At 42.7% G+C, this 17,429-nt stretch overlaps 1 protein-coding gene across 1 annotated transcript in view; it reads right to left on the reverse strand.

Annotated features, from left to right (window-relative positions):
* Positions 1 to 10,602: 10,602 nt before the first annotated feature.
* Positions 10,603 to 17,429, reverse strand: part of SEC63 (SEC63 homolog, protein translocation regulator) — a 53,943-nt gene continuing 47,116 nt past the window's right edge. Inside the window, exons 19-21 of the mRNA XM_038131773.1 lie at positions 13,233 to 13,331; positions 12,287 to 12,391; positions 10,603 to 11,720 (exon numbers count right to left, since the gene is read on the reverse strand). Coding sequence (XP_037987701.1) covers positions 11,577 to 11,720; positions 12,287 to 12,391; positions 13,233 to 13,331 — 348 coding nt within the window. The 3' untranslated portion in view covers positions 10,603 to 11,576. The remainder of the gene's footprint in view (positions 11,721 to 12,286; positions 12,392 to 13,232; positions 13,332 to 17,429) is intronic.

Consider the following 17,429-nt stretch of genomic DNA (forward strand, 5'->3'; position numbering starts at 1 on the left):
GTGACATCCAGGGTTTGGACATGGGGCACTCAATGTGGCAATGGGCAAAAGCCCCTTATCCCCAGGGCAATCCCTGCCACTCCCTACAGATACCCTGAAACTGCCTCAAAGAGGGACTGAGCTACCAGATCTTGCCCAAATAATTTCAGATGGAAGACAAACCTGGCCAGGGTCTGGGCTCTGCCAGGGGGGGACGAGTACCACAGAGGGTACACAGTGCCACCCACTCAGAGCCATGCTGGATCCCGGCCCTGATCCATTGCCCTGCCCAGCCTGTGGCTCCCTGGCACAGCCAGCCCAGTAGTCCTGTGCCGGACACGATGGCACACATCGCTCTCCATCCACCACCAGCATTAATGAACTCACACAGATTGTCATTTTATTTCAAGCATTACCCCATAATTTAAATAATTTGATCCTTGAAACAATTACATTCAATTACCTTCAGATTTCCATGAAATCAGAAAGCATTCAGAGTAAGTGAGAGAGGAAATTAAATATCCCAAACCAACGTAAACGTGTGCAGGCCAGCCTGCTGTTCGGGCAGATGATCGGGGCAGGGGCGGGGCTTGGAGCACGTCTTTCCACCTGGCTGCAGGGGTGACACTCACCCTGTCAGTCACTGCAGCACAGAAGACATCAGCAGGTCTTTTGGGGCAGCTGCCTGCCCAGGTGATGCCCTGTAGGTGATTTTTCCCTGCATCTTTATTAGGCATTTCAGTTTAACAAGATTTGAACCTATAAATCTTTCCGGATGATGAATCAATCCCGTGACACCCGCCCCGACCCTCTTCAACCCTGCCACGCTTGCACAGACACCGTGGCTTAAGTTATGATGGAGTCCGGTTTAAGGGAATGAATTTAAACAATTACCTTAATTACAAGAGCAGTATCATCTTTCAAGAAAGAGGGTCTCCAGGGAGGACAGCTGCTGAGAAGTCATTTAGATGCATGAACCTTTGAAAACAGCGGCGAGAGGAGCTGCGACTCCTGCTCCCAGCTCCTTCCAGCTTGCCCAGCAAAGAAGGCGGTGTGGGATGGCAGCGCTGGGGCAATCAAGAAACCCCCAGGCTGCCGGGACCCCACAGCACCCGACAGTCACGCCCTGCCCAGCCAGGTCCTGGAGGTCACCTTTTGTTTAGGCTCGTCCCTAAGTGGGAGTAAAGCCTCAGAGACTCAGATGTGCTCCGGCAGTCGGCTGGGGAGGATGAGCTGAAAATTAAGCACATGCCTGAGGCAAAGAGAAACCCCAGATTTCAGCCTGACAGCAGCCGAGATGGGCGAGGGGTGGCAGGAAACAGGAGTCCCATCCTGCTCAGACCCCCACCCAGCCCAGCCCGTGCCCACTGAGCACCCCACAGCCCCCTTTGCCCCTGGGACAGGCTCCAGACTCCTCCACCCCTGGAGCAGCAGCCCCTGCAAGGTCACCCAGGTACCTCCCTACCCCAACTCACTGCTCGCTTGAGGATATGACTATTTCCCAAATCACCAAACATCAGGAGCAGCTTTGTAATTTTCTTGGTTCTTTATTACATTTATTGATTTTAAAATATTTTAAGGGCTCGTTTATTGCTGTGTTAAAGAGCTCAGAAAGGCAATAAAGTCACACAGCATCCTTAGTGATAAAAGAAACAATCCCTTGAGCTGCCAAAATCGTGCCTTCTCCTTCCCTTCTGAGCCTCTTTCAAGCAAAAAAAAAAGAAAAACCCTGAGAGGAACTGCAACCAAAAAGGCAAAATCCCATGCACCCAGAGTGGATAGGTAGAACAAAGTGAAATAAGCTGTAGCCAAAACAGCAACCTGCTTCAGCTTCAAAGCAAACTGCTGCAGATAAAAAACAAAGAAACCTTATTCATCCCCAAGTTTAAGGTGCTTGACACACGAGGTCATTCATTAAATGTTTGTTTACCAACTCAAGTGGCTCCCCATGGACCATCCCTCTCTGGCCAGGGTCCACAGTGTGGCTAAGACAGAGGTGAGCCTCCAGGTCCAGAGCAAGCAGCTCCCATGGATGCTTGCTAGGGTGTAGAACACTAACTTGTTTCTCTGCAAATATTTAGGAGCCCTGCTCTCCCCTCCAGCCTTGGGTCCACTTTCCCCCTTGTACATGTCACCCTGGGGGATCAGCCATTCAGCATCTGGACACAGCTTCCCCGTGCTGTGGGCAACCTAGCAAACCCCCGCCGTGGGGAGCAGAAGTGGCAGAGGGATGGCCCCTCATGGACCCATCTTTGAGCATCTCTCTCAAATAATTTTTCTCGCTTCCTGCAGTAGAGATAACTGGGTCTGAGCAGTAATTAAAAAAATATCCTCCAGGTGAGGGGTTTTGTTCCTTGGATTACTCTTCTGTTTCTGCAGTCATTTCCATCCCAGAGGCTCCCCAGGCACTTAACCAATTCAACACCTACAGCCTGGCAGCTGCCAGCAGCTCCCTGCTCTGCAGCAAGAGGCCCCAGCCAGCAAGGACATTCCTGTGTGGAGCACCACCGGGTTCCTCTGATCAGCCCCCAGCTCAGCAGGAGGGCAGCGCAGATGCCTGTGCTCTGCTTCCCCGTGTGCCTGGCCCTGCCTCCCGGAGGCAAAGCCCGAGATGTTGGGACGCCCTTGCTGCACGGATGTGAATAAAAGAGAAGAAATGGCAAGCTGTTCTTCATCAGAGGAGGTGGGGGGAGAGGGGTGCTCTCCCTCCCCAGCAGCTGCCGCAGTGCACGCCATGTCCCTCTGTGAGCTCTCTCCCCTCAGGCTGGGGCAGGATCACATCTTCTCCAGCCTCCACCCTTCCTTTAGTCTTGGAAAACTGGTCTGGCAGTGGGAAAGCAGATGTTATTCCCCCCCACCACCCAAAAAAAAAGGACACTTCTGAGAGCAAGTTAGCACAGATATTCTGAAAGAAATCGTGTCAAAGATGTTAATGGGCAATGCATGTCACACCTGAGGGGATTGAAGGCCAAGAAACCCATTCCCAGCCAGGGATTCAGTCCCAGAAGTCATTTAGTAGTCATTAAGACTCCTGCAAGGAGGAAACTATGCTTCCACCAGAGTCCTCCGCAGCAGCCACTGCCCAGCCATGTCACAGGGAAAGCTGTTCTTCCCCAGACTAAACACTTGCTCACACACCAGAGAGACAGGAAAGACAAGGTGTGATGGTGCCATCTCCTGCCTCCTGCCAGACGAGCACTGCATCTCATTAGCAGGATGGGCTCAGCTGCCACCTTCAAGCAAAGCTCATCAGAGAGAAAGACATTGGTAGCAATTTCATAAAACAAAATTTTATCAAATGTCCAAGTCCAGTAGGTTTTATTTTCCTCCATAGCAAAAAGAGCAGTAAAGAGATATATCTCTATATAAGCTATGTTTGCATACTCCTTTTCCTAATTCAATAAAAAATAAAATCAGCTGCAATCCAAATTCACTGTAATTATCTCTGTTTTTCTCTTGGCAAGTGCTATTTTTAGTCAATACACATGCATAGCCATACTATAGCATAGCTATTTTTTAAATTACATATGCCAGCATAGTTTATAGATTTTAATTCGCCAGGAAGTTGGATAGCCATCAGCAGTCAGGAGCTGAATGTTGTTTGCATACAAACTCAGTTGAGAAACTTCTCCACACAGCATCTGCTTGTAGAACTGAGGAGGGGCAAATCCTCCCCGGGAGCCAAAGCTCGGGACAGTTTTGAGCCTTTTGAACCAAAGGCTCAAATTTCACAGCTCCTGGGGGATGGAAGGGGAGCCTAGGTGGAAGAGGGGACATCAGTGATGGCATGGATCTAGGAACAGAAATGCAGCGCTACACCTGCCAAAAACCTGACAGATGGGCACATGGGACATGGCAAAGGACCGCCTCTGACACCAGTCACAAAGGCCATTTTCTGCTCTCAGGGTGCATCTGCACGTCCCCCCCAGAGATCCCTCTGCATAAACACACAGGAGGTCAGTGGTGGGGGGAGAGGCACAGGGTGCCCCAGCACAAGGGGTGTGACATGTGTGAGTAGAGCCAGGCAGCAGGGCTGTCCTGAAATGCAGCTGTGCAGCTGCCCAGGCAGCTGTGATGCCTACAGATGTTTGCCTCCCTAAGGAAAATGGTACCATCTCTACAGCATGCACTAACTTCCTTTAACAAAAAATAATACTAGCAGAGATCAGAAATAAACCAAAATTTCAGCGCTCAGCTTCAGAGGATAATCTGTGTCTGGACTTTATTTTACTGGGTGGTGGGGAAGTACTTTAGTATAGTTTAGCCCTTCATCACCCCAAAGTCGCATGAAATTCAGAATCCCAGGCCAGACTCTGTTGTCCTCCATCCACACGGACCTCTGCAGAGACTTGTTGGATCCTGTCACAGGTGGGCAGATAGCTGAACTAGCAAAGGTGATTTGAGCTCCTCAAGTGACCTCTGCTGTATGCCAGAGAAGGCTGCTTCTTTTTTTTTCAGATGTGGAATAGCTGCCAACAGAAAAAAAGGGGAAAAAACCCACCCAGAACTAAAACATACTTCCCAGTGGTATTCCGAGCTAGCTGATTAATTGCTTGCATGCTAAACTTCAGAAATCATACTGTGGTTATAAAACTAATCTAATTTTAGTAGGGATATCATTCAAATTAAAGGATTTATTTTAGGGTTTTCCTCCTATTTTCCCTCTGCTATTTTGACACGTACTTCATTTTTGAGGCTGGCATGATGCGCATACCAAAAAGCCTTGCCTGTGTCTAACAAGCTGAACTATTTTATTATTGCCTAGCCTGCAACCTCGCATCCACAGAGACCTGGCTTACAAAGGCTGGTGTCAGCTTCCACATCAGTGCTGTTGTAATGTTTAACACCGAGCACTAACATAAAGATTCAAAGCAGTGTGCTGATTAATTGCTGTCACTCCTGCGAGTCTCCCAGGCTCACATTTGACCAAGAGGTCCACGCTTCCCTTTTAAGACAGTGGGGTTTGAAGAATATTGCTCTATTTTTTTGTTTTAATGGGCTTTTAGCAGCAAGCACAGAAGACGCTGTGCTGGGCAGGGCTGTCCGGGGGTGTGCGGCCAGCTGGAGCTGACCCAGTGCTGCTGCCGGGCACTGACACGCCAGGGACATCCCACAGGCACCACTCAAGGCTTCAGATTTGGAAGAAGAGGTTAGAGGCACACAGTGCAGGGATAATGTCAGCACTGATGTTGCAAGGAGGCAATGGACTGGACAAACTAAGCTGCTTTCATCACAATTATTTCTCTTTAAAGCCTTCTGCTTCTCTGAGCTCATAACAAAGATGATCCCACTGACCTTGCCACCCATCCCTCTCTCTCCTGGTCTCATTGCCCCCACAGTGCTCAATGCAGCACCCTGCCTATTGCTGTGTGCCTGGCAGAGTGTCATTGCAAGGGGCACACCATCACTGAACCAGAACCCAGCACCCTGCATCCAACACCCTCTTTCCAAGAGACAATCCTTCACATGGTGGGGGCCACCATCCTGACTTTCATGGCTCCCAGGCAAGAACAATAATGGGGAGAAGAGGTTCTTCACTCATCTATAAGAACCTGACCCCTCCTGTGACTGGTTCTCAGGATGGGGATGGGCTGGGGCACAAGCAGGTGCCACAGGCAACTTGCACCCCACTGTGAGGTCCAGCCCCAGCTGCCCTGCCTGATCACCTCCAAGTCTCACAAGCTTGCTGAGAGGTGGGACAGAAGGAGAATGAAGAGCCCCTGTATAGTCGTCTCTGTATTTCAAAAAACCAGTAACTTTTATTGTACATACTATAATTAAATACAAATTTGAATGCAAAATATAACAGGGTAGCTTTGCATCTTTTGAATGAACACCTCAGTCCCGACTGAATGAAGGAGGTAAAAAAAAATAAAAGAGATCAAATACACCTAACAAATCTATATCAGGAGGGAACCATAAAAAGATACAACCAAGATAAAACCTTATGTGGGGAAGTTAACTGCACAGAGTAAATCCTCATAACTTCAGGAAGAAGTACCTGTATGAGCAGCCCCTTCTGCCCCAGGATGTTAGAGAGAGTGAATGATGTAAATGAGGTTGCTGAAATTGCCTTGGGAGGGGAAGCTGACACCCACTGCCCTGTACCTGAGGCCAAGAGAGCAACAGGCTCCTGGGAATCTGAATTGATCCAGGGGGACCTGCGCAGCTGGCCCGTATGGGTGGACCAACAGCTGGCTGCAAAATGAAGCAAAAGCTGTCTCATTTCAAGGGACCAAACTGATTGTCATCTGGGCCTCCAAATCTTATCACCCTGTCATGGTCTGTCTCTATTTTACAGCCATTATAACCTAATCTCAGCCAGAGTGATTTACACATAGTAATTAATGGAGCTTCAGTGGTGAGGAAATTGGTCATTCAGTTTGAGTTTAATTTACTGCATGTGCATACATTAGGAAGCACAAATTCCATAGCGGTCTGGGAGCAGAGAAAGGGTTGTGTGCTGGGAAGGAAAAAATAAAACACCCAGTAAACAATTCACCACTGGCTTTCATACCTCCTGCTCTGCAAGTCTCTCCTCGATGGGAGCATGACACACAAATAAACCTGGACAACTCGGTTTGGATCCTTGCAGGTGGAAGACAAAGTCTCGCTGCCACTGCTATCACATTTCCCAGCTGCAGGAAGCCTCACCCTGGCATATTGGTGAGTATGGCTTCATTCTGATCCCTGCTCATGGGTGGCTGTGTTTCCATCAGAGAGGACAGAGCGGGTTGATAGAGTTCAGGGTGTAAGGGCTACCAAAGATGCTGTGTCTGTGGCATACACATGAACAACTCCAGTGAAGAAGAACCATGCCTAAAAACCAGGACAGACTTCGACAGCAAAGGCAGCATTGCATTTTCAGCTACCTTAAGTTAAAGGTGGCCTCATGCCAACCTGGACTTTGGAGCACCTACTAACCACACCCCAGCAAAGCCAAAAGCAGTGCCTGGCTGATCCCCATGAGGGACCAGGAATGCCCCAGAGGGACTGGGGCTCTTCCAGCTCAGGGACTACCCTGCACGAGGTACCTACAGGATGTTCAGCTCTTCCAGGGTCTCTCCCCTGAATGCCTTGATGCCATGAAGCATCTAGCTATGCTGCTTGCATAAAAAGGAGAGCACTCACACCTTATTTTAAAGTGAAGGTGGATGAATTAAAAACAGTTGCTCAAGGTGGTCCATGCAGCTTCCTTTGTGCTGTTAAATTCCACCCATACAATGTAAATGTAATGCCTTCCCTGTTTAATGATTAGAGCATGTATATGGAAGGCTTACACACAGTGAAAGATGAAAATTATTCAGTGCTTCCTGATTCAGCACACATTAGAAATCAAATTCTAGGTAGATTGCATGCAATTTGGCTTTAAAATATTATTGTTAGCTTTACAATCCATCGTGCTAATTAGATTTATTAACAGATTCCATTACCAGTGATAGTTCTGTTATTAAACTGAATGAAAAATATAAACAATTTTGGCACAAAATTATTTCTACCGACTCAATAGTGTCTGCCGGCTCAAACTGCATCTTAAAACAAAAGATCATCACATGAAAGAAATTAGGTGCAACCACGAATATCAATACATGTACTGTGAACAAATTTGGTATCTTAGCTAGAGTTCAGTAGTGAACACGAGCCACCCAGCTCCCTCTTCTCTGCATTCCAAACAAGCACCTGCTTTTATCCAGCGCCTGGGTGCTCTGCCAAGCCTTCAACAAACCCAGAGAAAAGAGGCTTAAAGATGCTGCTGCCAGGGGCATTCTTACATGTTTCCCTGCACATCATTTAAAACTCGGGTGATCACAGCGTGCTGTGGGTGCCCACAAGGCACCCCAGGTACCCCATAAATCAGCTCTTCAGCGTAGGGGCACCCCCATGGTAGAACCATCTCATGTACCTCCCTTTGCAGGGCTTAAAACACAGCTGAAGTGCAGATACCTTCACAAAGATAATCTTCTGCACACACTTTAACTAAAACTAACACAAAGCAACGTTTAAAGCTCAAAATGGACTCATTAACACCCCAATGACCCCTAAGAAAGGAAGCTCGGCCTTCCTCAGGTTTTTATTTTAAAATAAATTCAATAATACACTGATCCAAATATTGAAATGGGTCACCTTCAGCAGGTTTTAAGTGGTCAGCAAGGGGGTGGGGGAAAAACAAATCCCAGAAAAACATACAGAAATCAGTAGTTTCTTGAAAACAAAAAAATAGATCCAAGAAACTTCCATCAAAGCCCTCTTCCCCACCAGAAAGGGGGAGCACAAAACTAAACCTACAGCTCAAACACGATTGGTATCCCCTAAAAAAAAATCCTAGGGTTTCCTGAAGAAATCCATGCCCCTGCCTCCCCCTGCTGAGCGCGGCCGGGAACTGCGCCTGCTCCTTGAGAAAAGCACCTTCTCCTCCACTACAGCTCAATGGTTTTCCCATTCCCAGACACTTGCCAGTCATTAAACCACTTGATTTAATATTAATCAACCATTGTCAACGCTTGCGTAAGGGGGGGGGCAGAAGTTTAAATCATATTACACAAAATAGCCGAGAGAAAACATCACTTTTATAACTTCTTTCTTTTAGCTACACTTACCTACTTCAACAAGCAGCATAAATCCCTCTCATGGTGGTGCCTCCCTGCACTAACTGCAGTCACAGCAGCCTGCACACATCCTTGAGATGGAGCAGGAGGAGCCGGGCCAGTTGCACTGCATCACTCTCCTGCCTGGGCCAGCCAAGTCCCAGTTCTACCCCTCGGAAGTGCCACAAGCCCTGGGATTTGCAGCATCTCTGGTTGGGAGGACAGTTGGGCTCTGCACAGTTGCCTCTTCTGGCCTAGAACAAGGTGCTACAAAAAACAGCACGACAGCAAAAGGGCAGAAACAAATCTGTTCAGGCTAAAAGAACAGTAGCTGCTTCCCAGTTATGCTTGAGACACCATTGCCCAAGGAGTGAAGCAGATTTTATTTCCTGAACTTTTTTGTTGTTGTTGTTTTGTTCTTCAGTTACTAGCCCAAAGTTTCAGAACACTTAGGTAGAAAATTTTTTAGATTGATTCCTAAACCCTATCAAAAAGTGAGGCTTACACAACAGTGAATGCAAAACGCTGCTTGTTCCTGTAGTTTTACCCATCCTGGTAACTGTTATGCAGAAAGGAGTTGATCAATGTTTGAATAACAATTCATATTGTTAATAAAAAAATAGTTATTAATGGACACACCACACAACAGAAGACCAACAACTCAACGTTGGGCAGCTGCAGTTGGGTGGTTTTAATTGTGTGAAGCTCTTCAATACTTCCTTGGTCTCCTTCTGTCTCTCTCGGGAGATGTGGTAAAACCATGCACAGCTACATAGTTGGTATTTCCATGAGAAAATATCAGCATGCCCTTCTCACATTATCAAGATTTCCAATATCTCCACAATTTTTCTCCTCTCATTTTTTACTAAGTTACCTTGACTATACAAGAGACACACCTTTGAAGTATTAGATTTAGCCTTTGTTGGCTCAACAGAATTATCCCCAGCTGTCACCTTCAATATTCAAGAAGAAACCAGTTCAGTATTCAGACCAGAGACATGATTTTTTTCTTTTTAAAATAATTCCAATGCATTCACATCTATATACCTTGACTGTTAACAGCAAAATTTAGAGATTGGTGGTCAGAGTGCAGCCCAACCCATCCAGAATGCTCTTATTATCAACTCTACCTCCTGACTCACCACTCTCTACCCTAAACAACTGCAGACTTTCACTAGGAGTTGTTCAGTCATCTTAGCATTCACCTTTCCTACTTGCTTGAGGAAGAGTCATTAGACTCTTTCCTATCATTTCTCTCACCAGTGCAGTATTTGGCTCAAAAGCCTATGGACTACAACTAGAGCTTTTTATTCGTGTTGCTATTTCTCTACTGCAGTTTGCAAGTCAGAACTGGAGTTACAAGGCATCAAGTGTAGAAGCCATTTAATTTATACCTAGCTTTCGTTCTTGAGTTTGAACATCTGACACTGCTTATGGTTTACAAGTTTTTTCTGCACAATGTGCACTTCAGAAGTACTCTGAAAAATACCATGATCTCATTAGAACACCTTCAAATTTTATTTGCATCTATTGTAATTACAAAGAATATAACAAGATAAATTTTCATTTAAAGTGACAACCCTTTCTAACAAACAAGGCTGCAAATTAGTGTGCACCTATTCTGACTTCGGGCAATTTTTATAGGATGGAAATTTTCCTGCATGAGAACTTGTCACATTTTACAGCATTGTATTTTCATAGTTCAATACACAGGAACAGAAATACATCTATTCCTACTTGCAGAACACTCGTAAGTATTTCTGAAGTACAGAAATGCAACATCTCACTTGTTTTATTGAGAGGAAGAAAAGGAAGAACCCACCCATGGCTTTTGTAAAGTTTCATAGAATACACTAATAGCCCTGATGCTCTCCTCCCTGCATTTATTCTCTAATTAGACTTTTTTTTTCTTTAAAAGGGGTAGGAATAGAATCACTAACTTGTTTACAACCTTGCAGAAGACTAGGGTAGGGGAAAAAAAACAAAACAACAAACCAACAACCTCAGACAAAGATGCACACTATTACAAATGCAAACAGCCATCAAATTGTCCAGTTTATTGATGGGAATTCAAAACTGATACAAAACATGCCCTCTCTGCATGTTGTATTTTACCCTTAAAATGTTTCTGTGTCAGGTAGATTGAGAATTAAGAATATACTTCGGCTTTCAGCATGTACCTTTTATAAAGGTATTACACAAAAGCCACTAGCTTACATAACATGTGGTCCCAAAATTACTTACAGACATTCTGTTTATCAAAAGATTCAGATCTCCTGTCGATCTGATGAAATAAAGGCTTAAAAATGTTTTAAGCCATTAATAAGTATCCTATGGCAGAGTCAAGAAAGTTTATGATTTCCATTGTAATCTCGGGCATAAAAAGGCAACAGTCCTAAAAAAAGCAGCCCTCCAGAATATATGGAATGTGGCAATGGATATGATGCCAATTTGTAATGATCAAGTTAAGTAAAACAGATTCTTAAAGCTATGACTGATGTGAGCAGTATCACCACAAAATAGTTAATGAATACCACAGAACCAAACAAGTTTGAAAGTGAGCAAATGTTGCTTCAATCAACAGATATTTGTAATGTCAAATATACCAAAACATTTTCTAAAATAAATTCCTAATGCAGAAAAATTGATTGAAAGTTTGCTCCTAGCTAACAGTACCTTTTATTTAAATTGGACCTTAAACTGATCAGACAATACATAGCCCACACTTTTGGACATTTATAATAAAAAAGCTTTTATTTTCAATTGAAACAAATGCACCATCCTGCACTTTGAAGGCTATGAGCCATAAGCATATTCCAAGGTGTATCAATGGCAACAGATTTGTTTCACCTCCACTGAGAAGTTACATAATGCACTCTTAATTGGTAAAGAAAATTTAAACTCAGCCTTCTCAAAGCTTCTGTACTGTGTTTCTTGGTTAATTGTACAAGTTCCACAGTCAGACCAAGAGCTTGCACTGTGTGCAGATATTGTAGTCAATCAATAGTATGTTTAATCGTCATCTTCCTCTTCTTCCTCTTCCTCCTCAAAACTGTCTTCAAAACCCTCACTGTCTTCCTGGTCCTCATCACCTTCTATTGCTGTATCCCATTGTGGGTGATTTTCTGGCACTGGTTTTGCTTCGTGAACTTCCAGCTGTAATTGGTTAAGGAAAGAGAAGAGAGGGGGAATAAAGGTTACAGACAATAAACAGCAATTTGGGAAAACAAACAAACTCACACACACAAAACAAACAAGCAACCCAAAAAAGAACCGTTTAAAAAAAACAACTACATAACAAAACAAATCCCATCCCACTCCCCAAACCAAAAACAAAATCAAGAGCTGCTTCCAGAAGTAAGGCAGCCCAGATTTTTCTGATTAACTGAATGAATCTAGGACTAAGGAAGGGCAGGGAAATGGCATGGCAAACTTCAAGGTATAAAAAGCCACAGCAAATCATACTGCAGAAACTGAATAAACATTACAAAAACATGAATTAAAATGCACATGCATGGAAAAGCATCTCAAATTTTAGTCCCACTTAATCCATCGTAAAACTACCACTGTACATTAGGCAGAAGCCATTTCTAAGTCCATCTTTCCCACTTCTTTTAAAATTAGGACAGGATGAATTCTTATTAACAGGACTTCTGGTCTTTTAATGACCATAAGAAATAGTTTTCAATGTAATACAAGTATATAACAGAGTCAAACATCACCTTCAATGGTTTAATCTGGTCCAATCCCATATATGAATCTGATCTCAAATAAACTGTGTACTGATAGTTTCCAGGCTTGCCTGGTGCTGGGAACTTCAGCTCTACCTACAAAAGAGATTTTACACCATAAAGTTCTTACTGTTTTCAAATGACATTGAAACAAGTACGAGTCCTCCAATGAACACTACTACAGAATAAGAGAAAGTTTTAGTTTCTTACTAGGGACACTTCTTTAAATATCTCTTTGTAATAAAATGCCTGCAGAAAAGAGCAACAATACATAAACACAACACCTGCCATGAAAGCTAAAAAAATAATTGAATTACTCAATCATTTTTTTCTGAATTAGGCCAAGAGCTATATTAAGAAAACAATTTCACCCTGCTGTATGCTAAGCCTCAAAAACCCAAACAGGTTAAAATATTTAGTCTGCAGAAAGTTTTATCTTAACTCTGCTGTTATTTGAAATTGAATGTAACATCTAATTTGGAAGAACAAACACATTAGGTCTTCATTTTTCAGAAAAGTGGCAAGAAGAACACTGCCAAAGGTTACAGGTTCAGCAAAGTTTATATGACCCAAAGCTAATTAATTTGTCACAGCCTCTCCTGTACAGAAAGAGAACACTTAATATTTCCAACAATTTGAGTAATTTTAGGAATTTCACTGCGTATGAATACTGCTTTTCATCATCTTTTGGTATCAAGGAAAAAATAAACCAAACATATTCCAAAAGAAACTTCAAAGTTGTCCTAAATTTTTCTTTCTCCACTATCAATTTGCATAGTTAAAAGGCACTTCTCTCCTTTTATCAAGAGAGTAAAATTTGTTTTCCATCTTAAGAGATAAGAATTTAAAAAATTAAAACCTACATATATTTGCATACCAGAGACACTTCAACAGAGTTTAGTAATACACCCCAAATAAAACTCTCCAAGTACTTTACCTCTTCTTTATCTTTTAGTGTACAAACGTGGTATGGCATACATATTAACATCTGCTCCTTCCGATCTGCAATATACAGCCACCACCATTCTTGTTTTTCCTTTCATAAAGGGGAAAAAAACAACAGTTAGAAAACCACCAGCATTACAGAAGTCAGAGAATAAGATGCCCCTACACTTTTCAACAGTCAATTAGGATTCACTGGTCTTTGTAATACAGACAGAAAGGAAAGTTTGTGTCTGGTGGCTTTTTCAAACTCTTGGATGTGCATGAATAAAATACACGGTGGACACTGCACACTGAAAGCAAACAGGTTATGACAAGTAACTGCTGGTCTCCAAAGGCTTCATTCCACATATTCAACTTCAGCTACCATGCGGGACATGGAACCACCCCGAAGAATTGTGTCCACTGAGGATTAACAAGCAACTTCATGCAATATAAAACAACGTTAGGTCCTTCAAGAGAAATCCAACCTGGATAAAAAGCTGAGCATATAAAGCAAGGAAAGTGTAAAAACAGATAAAGAAGTCTTCACAGAAAAGTCTTTTTTCAGGCAAGTGTGCTCTGTCCCACTGCTTCTCCCTCCAAAAAGTGAAATGACATTTGAACACATTTGAGATTTCATTTCAAGGAAATGACTCAGTATCAATCAATATCGATGTATATTTGTAAAGAATGCCCAACAACTGCTCCCTATCACAGACAGGTTTCCAAATAGCTGCAGGTCTCAAGGTTTTGCCATCAGAGATGCTAGAACAGAGTTCCTAAATTAAATTAGTACGATCCTTCACACAAGACAGCAATGCTGTACAAAAATAGTGGTCTTTTCCTTCAACTGAAGTCAGGATTCCAAGACTGCGGCGCAGTTCAGCAGCACAGACACAACAACCATTCCCAAATGGTAAAGACAGTTCTCTAACATCAACTGTTCTTCATTTAAACACTACACCTTTTTGGTTAACCCTCTGGCACTCATTTTAAGCAAAATCCACTTTGTTTTAATAGTAGCTGAAACCGTTTTTTGTAAAAAAAAAAAAAAAAAAGAAAAGTTTAGTACTGCAAAGCAAGTTCCTGTTCCTATACTTCCTTAAGCCTTTGTTTAAAACAAGTGAGAATAGTGAGGGACAAGGGGGAAGACTTCTAGATGGTTATGAAGAAGTGTTTTAGTGGACAGATATTAGTCATGACAGCATAATCTTACCCTTTAGGGAAAAAAGAGGAGTACACACATTCTTTTTAGATAACCCAAATGTTGAACTGTCTTCCAAACCAACTTTTACCCACCCTGACAGTTTGGTAACTCAGGTTTATAACAGACTGGAGTCCTAAAAAGTGCATCTTATTAGTTACAAGTCAAAGCTCCAAACCAGGGAGCCAATTTTTATTACATTTACACCAAAAACAATCAGGCAGTTGCTTCACTGTCCCATAAAAAGTAGTTGTTTTGTTTTATTTTTAATCTAACAGCATTAGAAGGACTGAAATAAAGGATGCACTGGACTTTCAACACCACCAGGGAGCAACTTCTGAACTCCACCCTTGGGAAGCAAATGCTTTTAATATGTAGAATTTGAACAATTTTTGTCTCTACCGGAGTAGTTGAAAGTTCAGTAGATTTAGATTATTTTAACACTTCAGAAGCCAGTGTTTGGTGAGCTGAGATTTAAATCATGCATGTTGAAAAATTACAGAAGCCAAATTAACTTTTTTTCTTTTGAAGTGACTAATTGTTATACTATCACAATTTCACTGAAAAATTCAACCATTTACAACAGCAAGACACTCACACCAACAACTAAAAAAACCCATTAGCACTCCTGAGTCCCAGAACAGAGAAATGTAAAATTAACTCAACATATTAAATACCCATTTTGAAGTGTATAAAAGCAAAAGCATCACAGTGAAGCATCAGCATTCCCTCGTGTTCTTGGAACGGGCACAGAGAACAGGACAAAAACCTATTTGTATGCTATTTAATGCCAGAATGTGTAGAATTCTAAATCCTTCTTACAACTATTCCAAGTGATTTTCTTTAGGAAAAACCATCCCGTGTGATTACAAAGCATAAGTTATTTTATCTGTAAGTTTCAACAGTAAATATATTGCCAATCTTCTTGACAGCTGTAGCAAAGAAGATTCTTAGGCAGTCAAAGTGTTTATTTCCTAGCCAAGAGGCCTCTAGGAATAGAAAGATGAACAGTATAAATAGTACAGATGAACAAGAGCTACAGAAGCAAGATCCATTACAGAAATGGCTAATCCATTTTGGGCCTATGAGGACTGTGACCATAACAAAAAGGACCTGCAGTTGTATCAATGTTCCTTTTGGTTTTACCAAAACATTGTGCTGACTAACTATGCATTGTTTAAAAAAAAAATTCCTTGCTGTTAAGTGATGGAAAGAGACAAAGATCAAAATCATCAAATGGCTTTTCACAAACACTAGTAAAAATAACAGCCAAGTGGGGGAAAAATACCAGGGCAAATGACAACCGTTGATGTAAAGTTCAAAGGACTCTATATTTTTTGGAAATTACAGGAGTGTTCCTGACCCTGAAGTGCCATCACTTTTTTACAGAAAGGACAACTGTGCAGGACTGTGATTTTCCTCTTGCTTATTGGGTGGAATTTAAAGTTTATGCCTGTGAGAATCTGGCAAACTAACAGGCAAGTGGGCAAAACGCCCTTTAACAGATGGGTGCAAGGTTTGGCATGCCAGGGAACCAGTATGTTCATGAAATTGGAACACCAAGGCCAGTTTCTACCTAAAAAATGTCAAAACTACAATCTGTGCAGTTTCTAGACCCATGGATGCAGGAGCAGAAGATAATTCTTTTAGGAACCTGCATAGATTAAAGACACATCTCTGGCAGAGTAATCAACTGCCCCAAAACTTGGATGAAACAGCATTAGGGCGGCCTCCTGAGAACAGGTATTATTATGCTCAGCTACTACTCAAACATCTTTAAAATCTGGAACACGGCATTTTATCTCTAATTTTTTATCTCTGAACTGGCCATGACCACAGTACAAATAATACTCTAAATAACAGATGAGAAAAAAAAAAACAAACCAGAGTATGATGGTTTTTGTTCTTCAGATGTTGCAAATCAACTCTATCTGAACCTGCTCCCACTGCAGCTACAGCACAAAGTACAGCTGCATTCAACTTTCATTAAATCAGTGAAGAGAAGTTGGAAAATTTACAACTGCAGTACAATGAGAGGATATGTGTATCTTTTAAGTTCAAGCATTCAGATCAGCCCTAGATTTCTTTTTAGCAGAAAGGTGTATTTAGGTCTTTTATCACAAAGCCAATTGAAGCTTATGCAGCCCAATACAGAGTAAGTATAAGCAAAGTCTCTGCAAGGGCCCTAATTTCAGTAAAAGAGAAATACAAATATTCAGCATCCCTGAGGCACTGGGCATGGCACTTACTGCCTGTGAGCTTCAACTGATGACCAAAGCCAGCTGCCTTCACAGCAAGGAGGTATTAAGACTCTGCAGCACATTTGACATGATCTAAGGCAGCCAGAAGAGCAGACTGCCAGCACACCTTTTTCCACTATGCTGGTGTACTGGTGGAAGCTGTACTGAGAGATGGGAGTGCACTCAACTACTGTCAGGAAAATACAGCTTCAAGTTCAGCCATTACAAAACTAGATGTCAGCTAAGGCCTTCAGGAAGACAATTTATTTGCCTTATTGGAGATAGCACAACAACAGAGAAGAGATCCTAGATTAGTTCCTTAGTCAGACTGCAAGGAAGGAAAGGAGTTGATTAGCCATTTCTTGAACCACTGGCCAAGAAAGAAAATGTGGCCAAATACTACTCCCTCCTGGTTCCAATCAGGTCACCCCAAGGACCTAACTTATCTGCTCAGAACACAAACCCTCCGTTTGGAAAAATCTCCTCTTTTTCAAGGTTCCACTGCTGTTAAGGGCCTGTCAGACAAGTGAGTGGCTAGCAGTTAGTGCAAGTAAAAACTGATTTATCAGGTAATACTTTCAACACCAAAGGCTGCTGTAAACACACCTTAGCCTATACTGAGTCACCACTCTCAAATATATAATTACCACTCTCAAATATATAATTCCCTCTGACACTCATCCACAGTAGAACTTGTACTTTTGAACTCTATAGGAAACACTGTTCCACAGCTGGCTTTTGCCACTTCCAGACTACACTGTGGTGA

This window comes from Motacilla alba, chromosome 3 (genome assembly GCF_015832195.1).
Source record: "Motacilla alba alba isolate MOTALB_02 chromosome 3, Motacilla_alba_V1.0_pri, whole genome shotgun sequence".
NCBI classification, from domain to species: domain Eukaryota; kingdom Metazoa; phylum Chordata; class Aves; order Passeriformes; family Motacillidae; genus Motacilla; species Motacilla alba.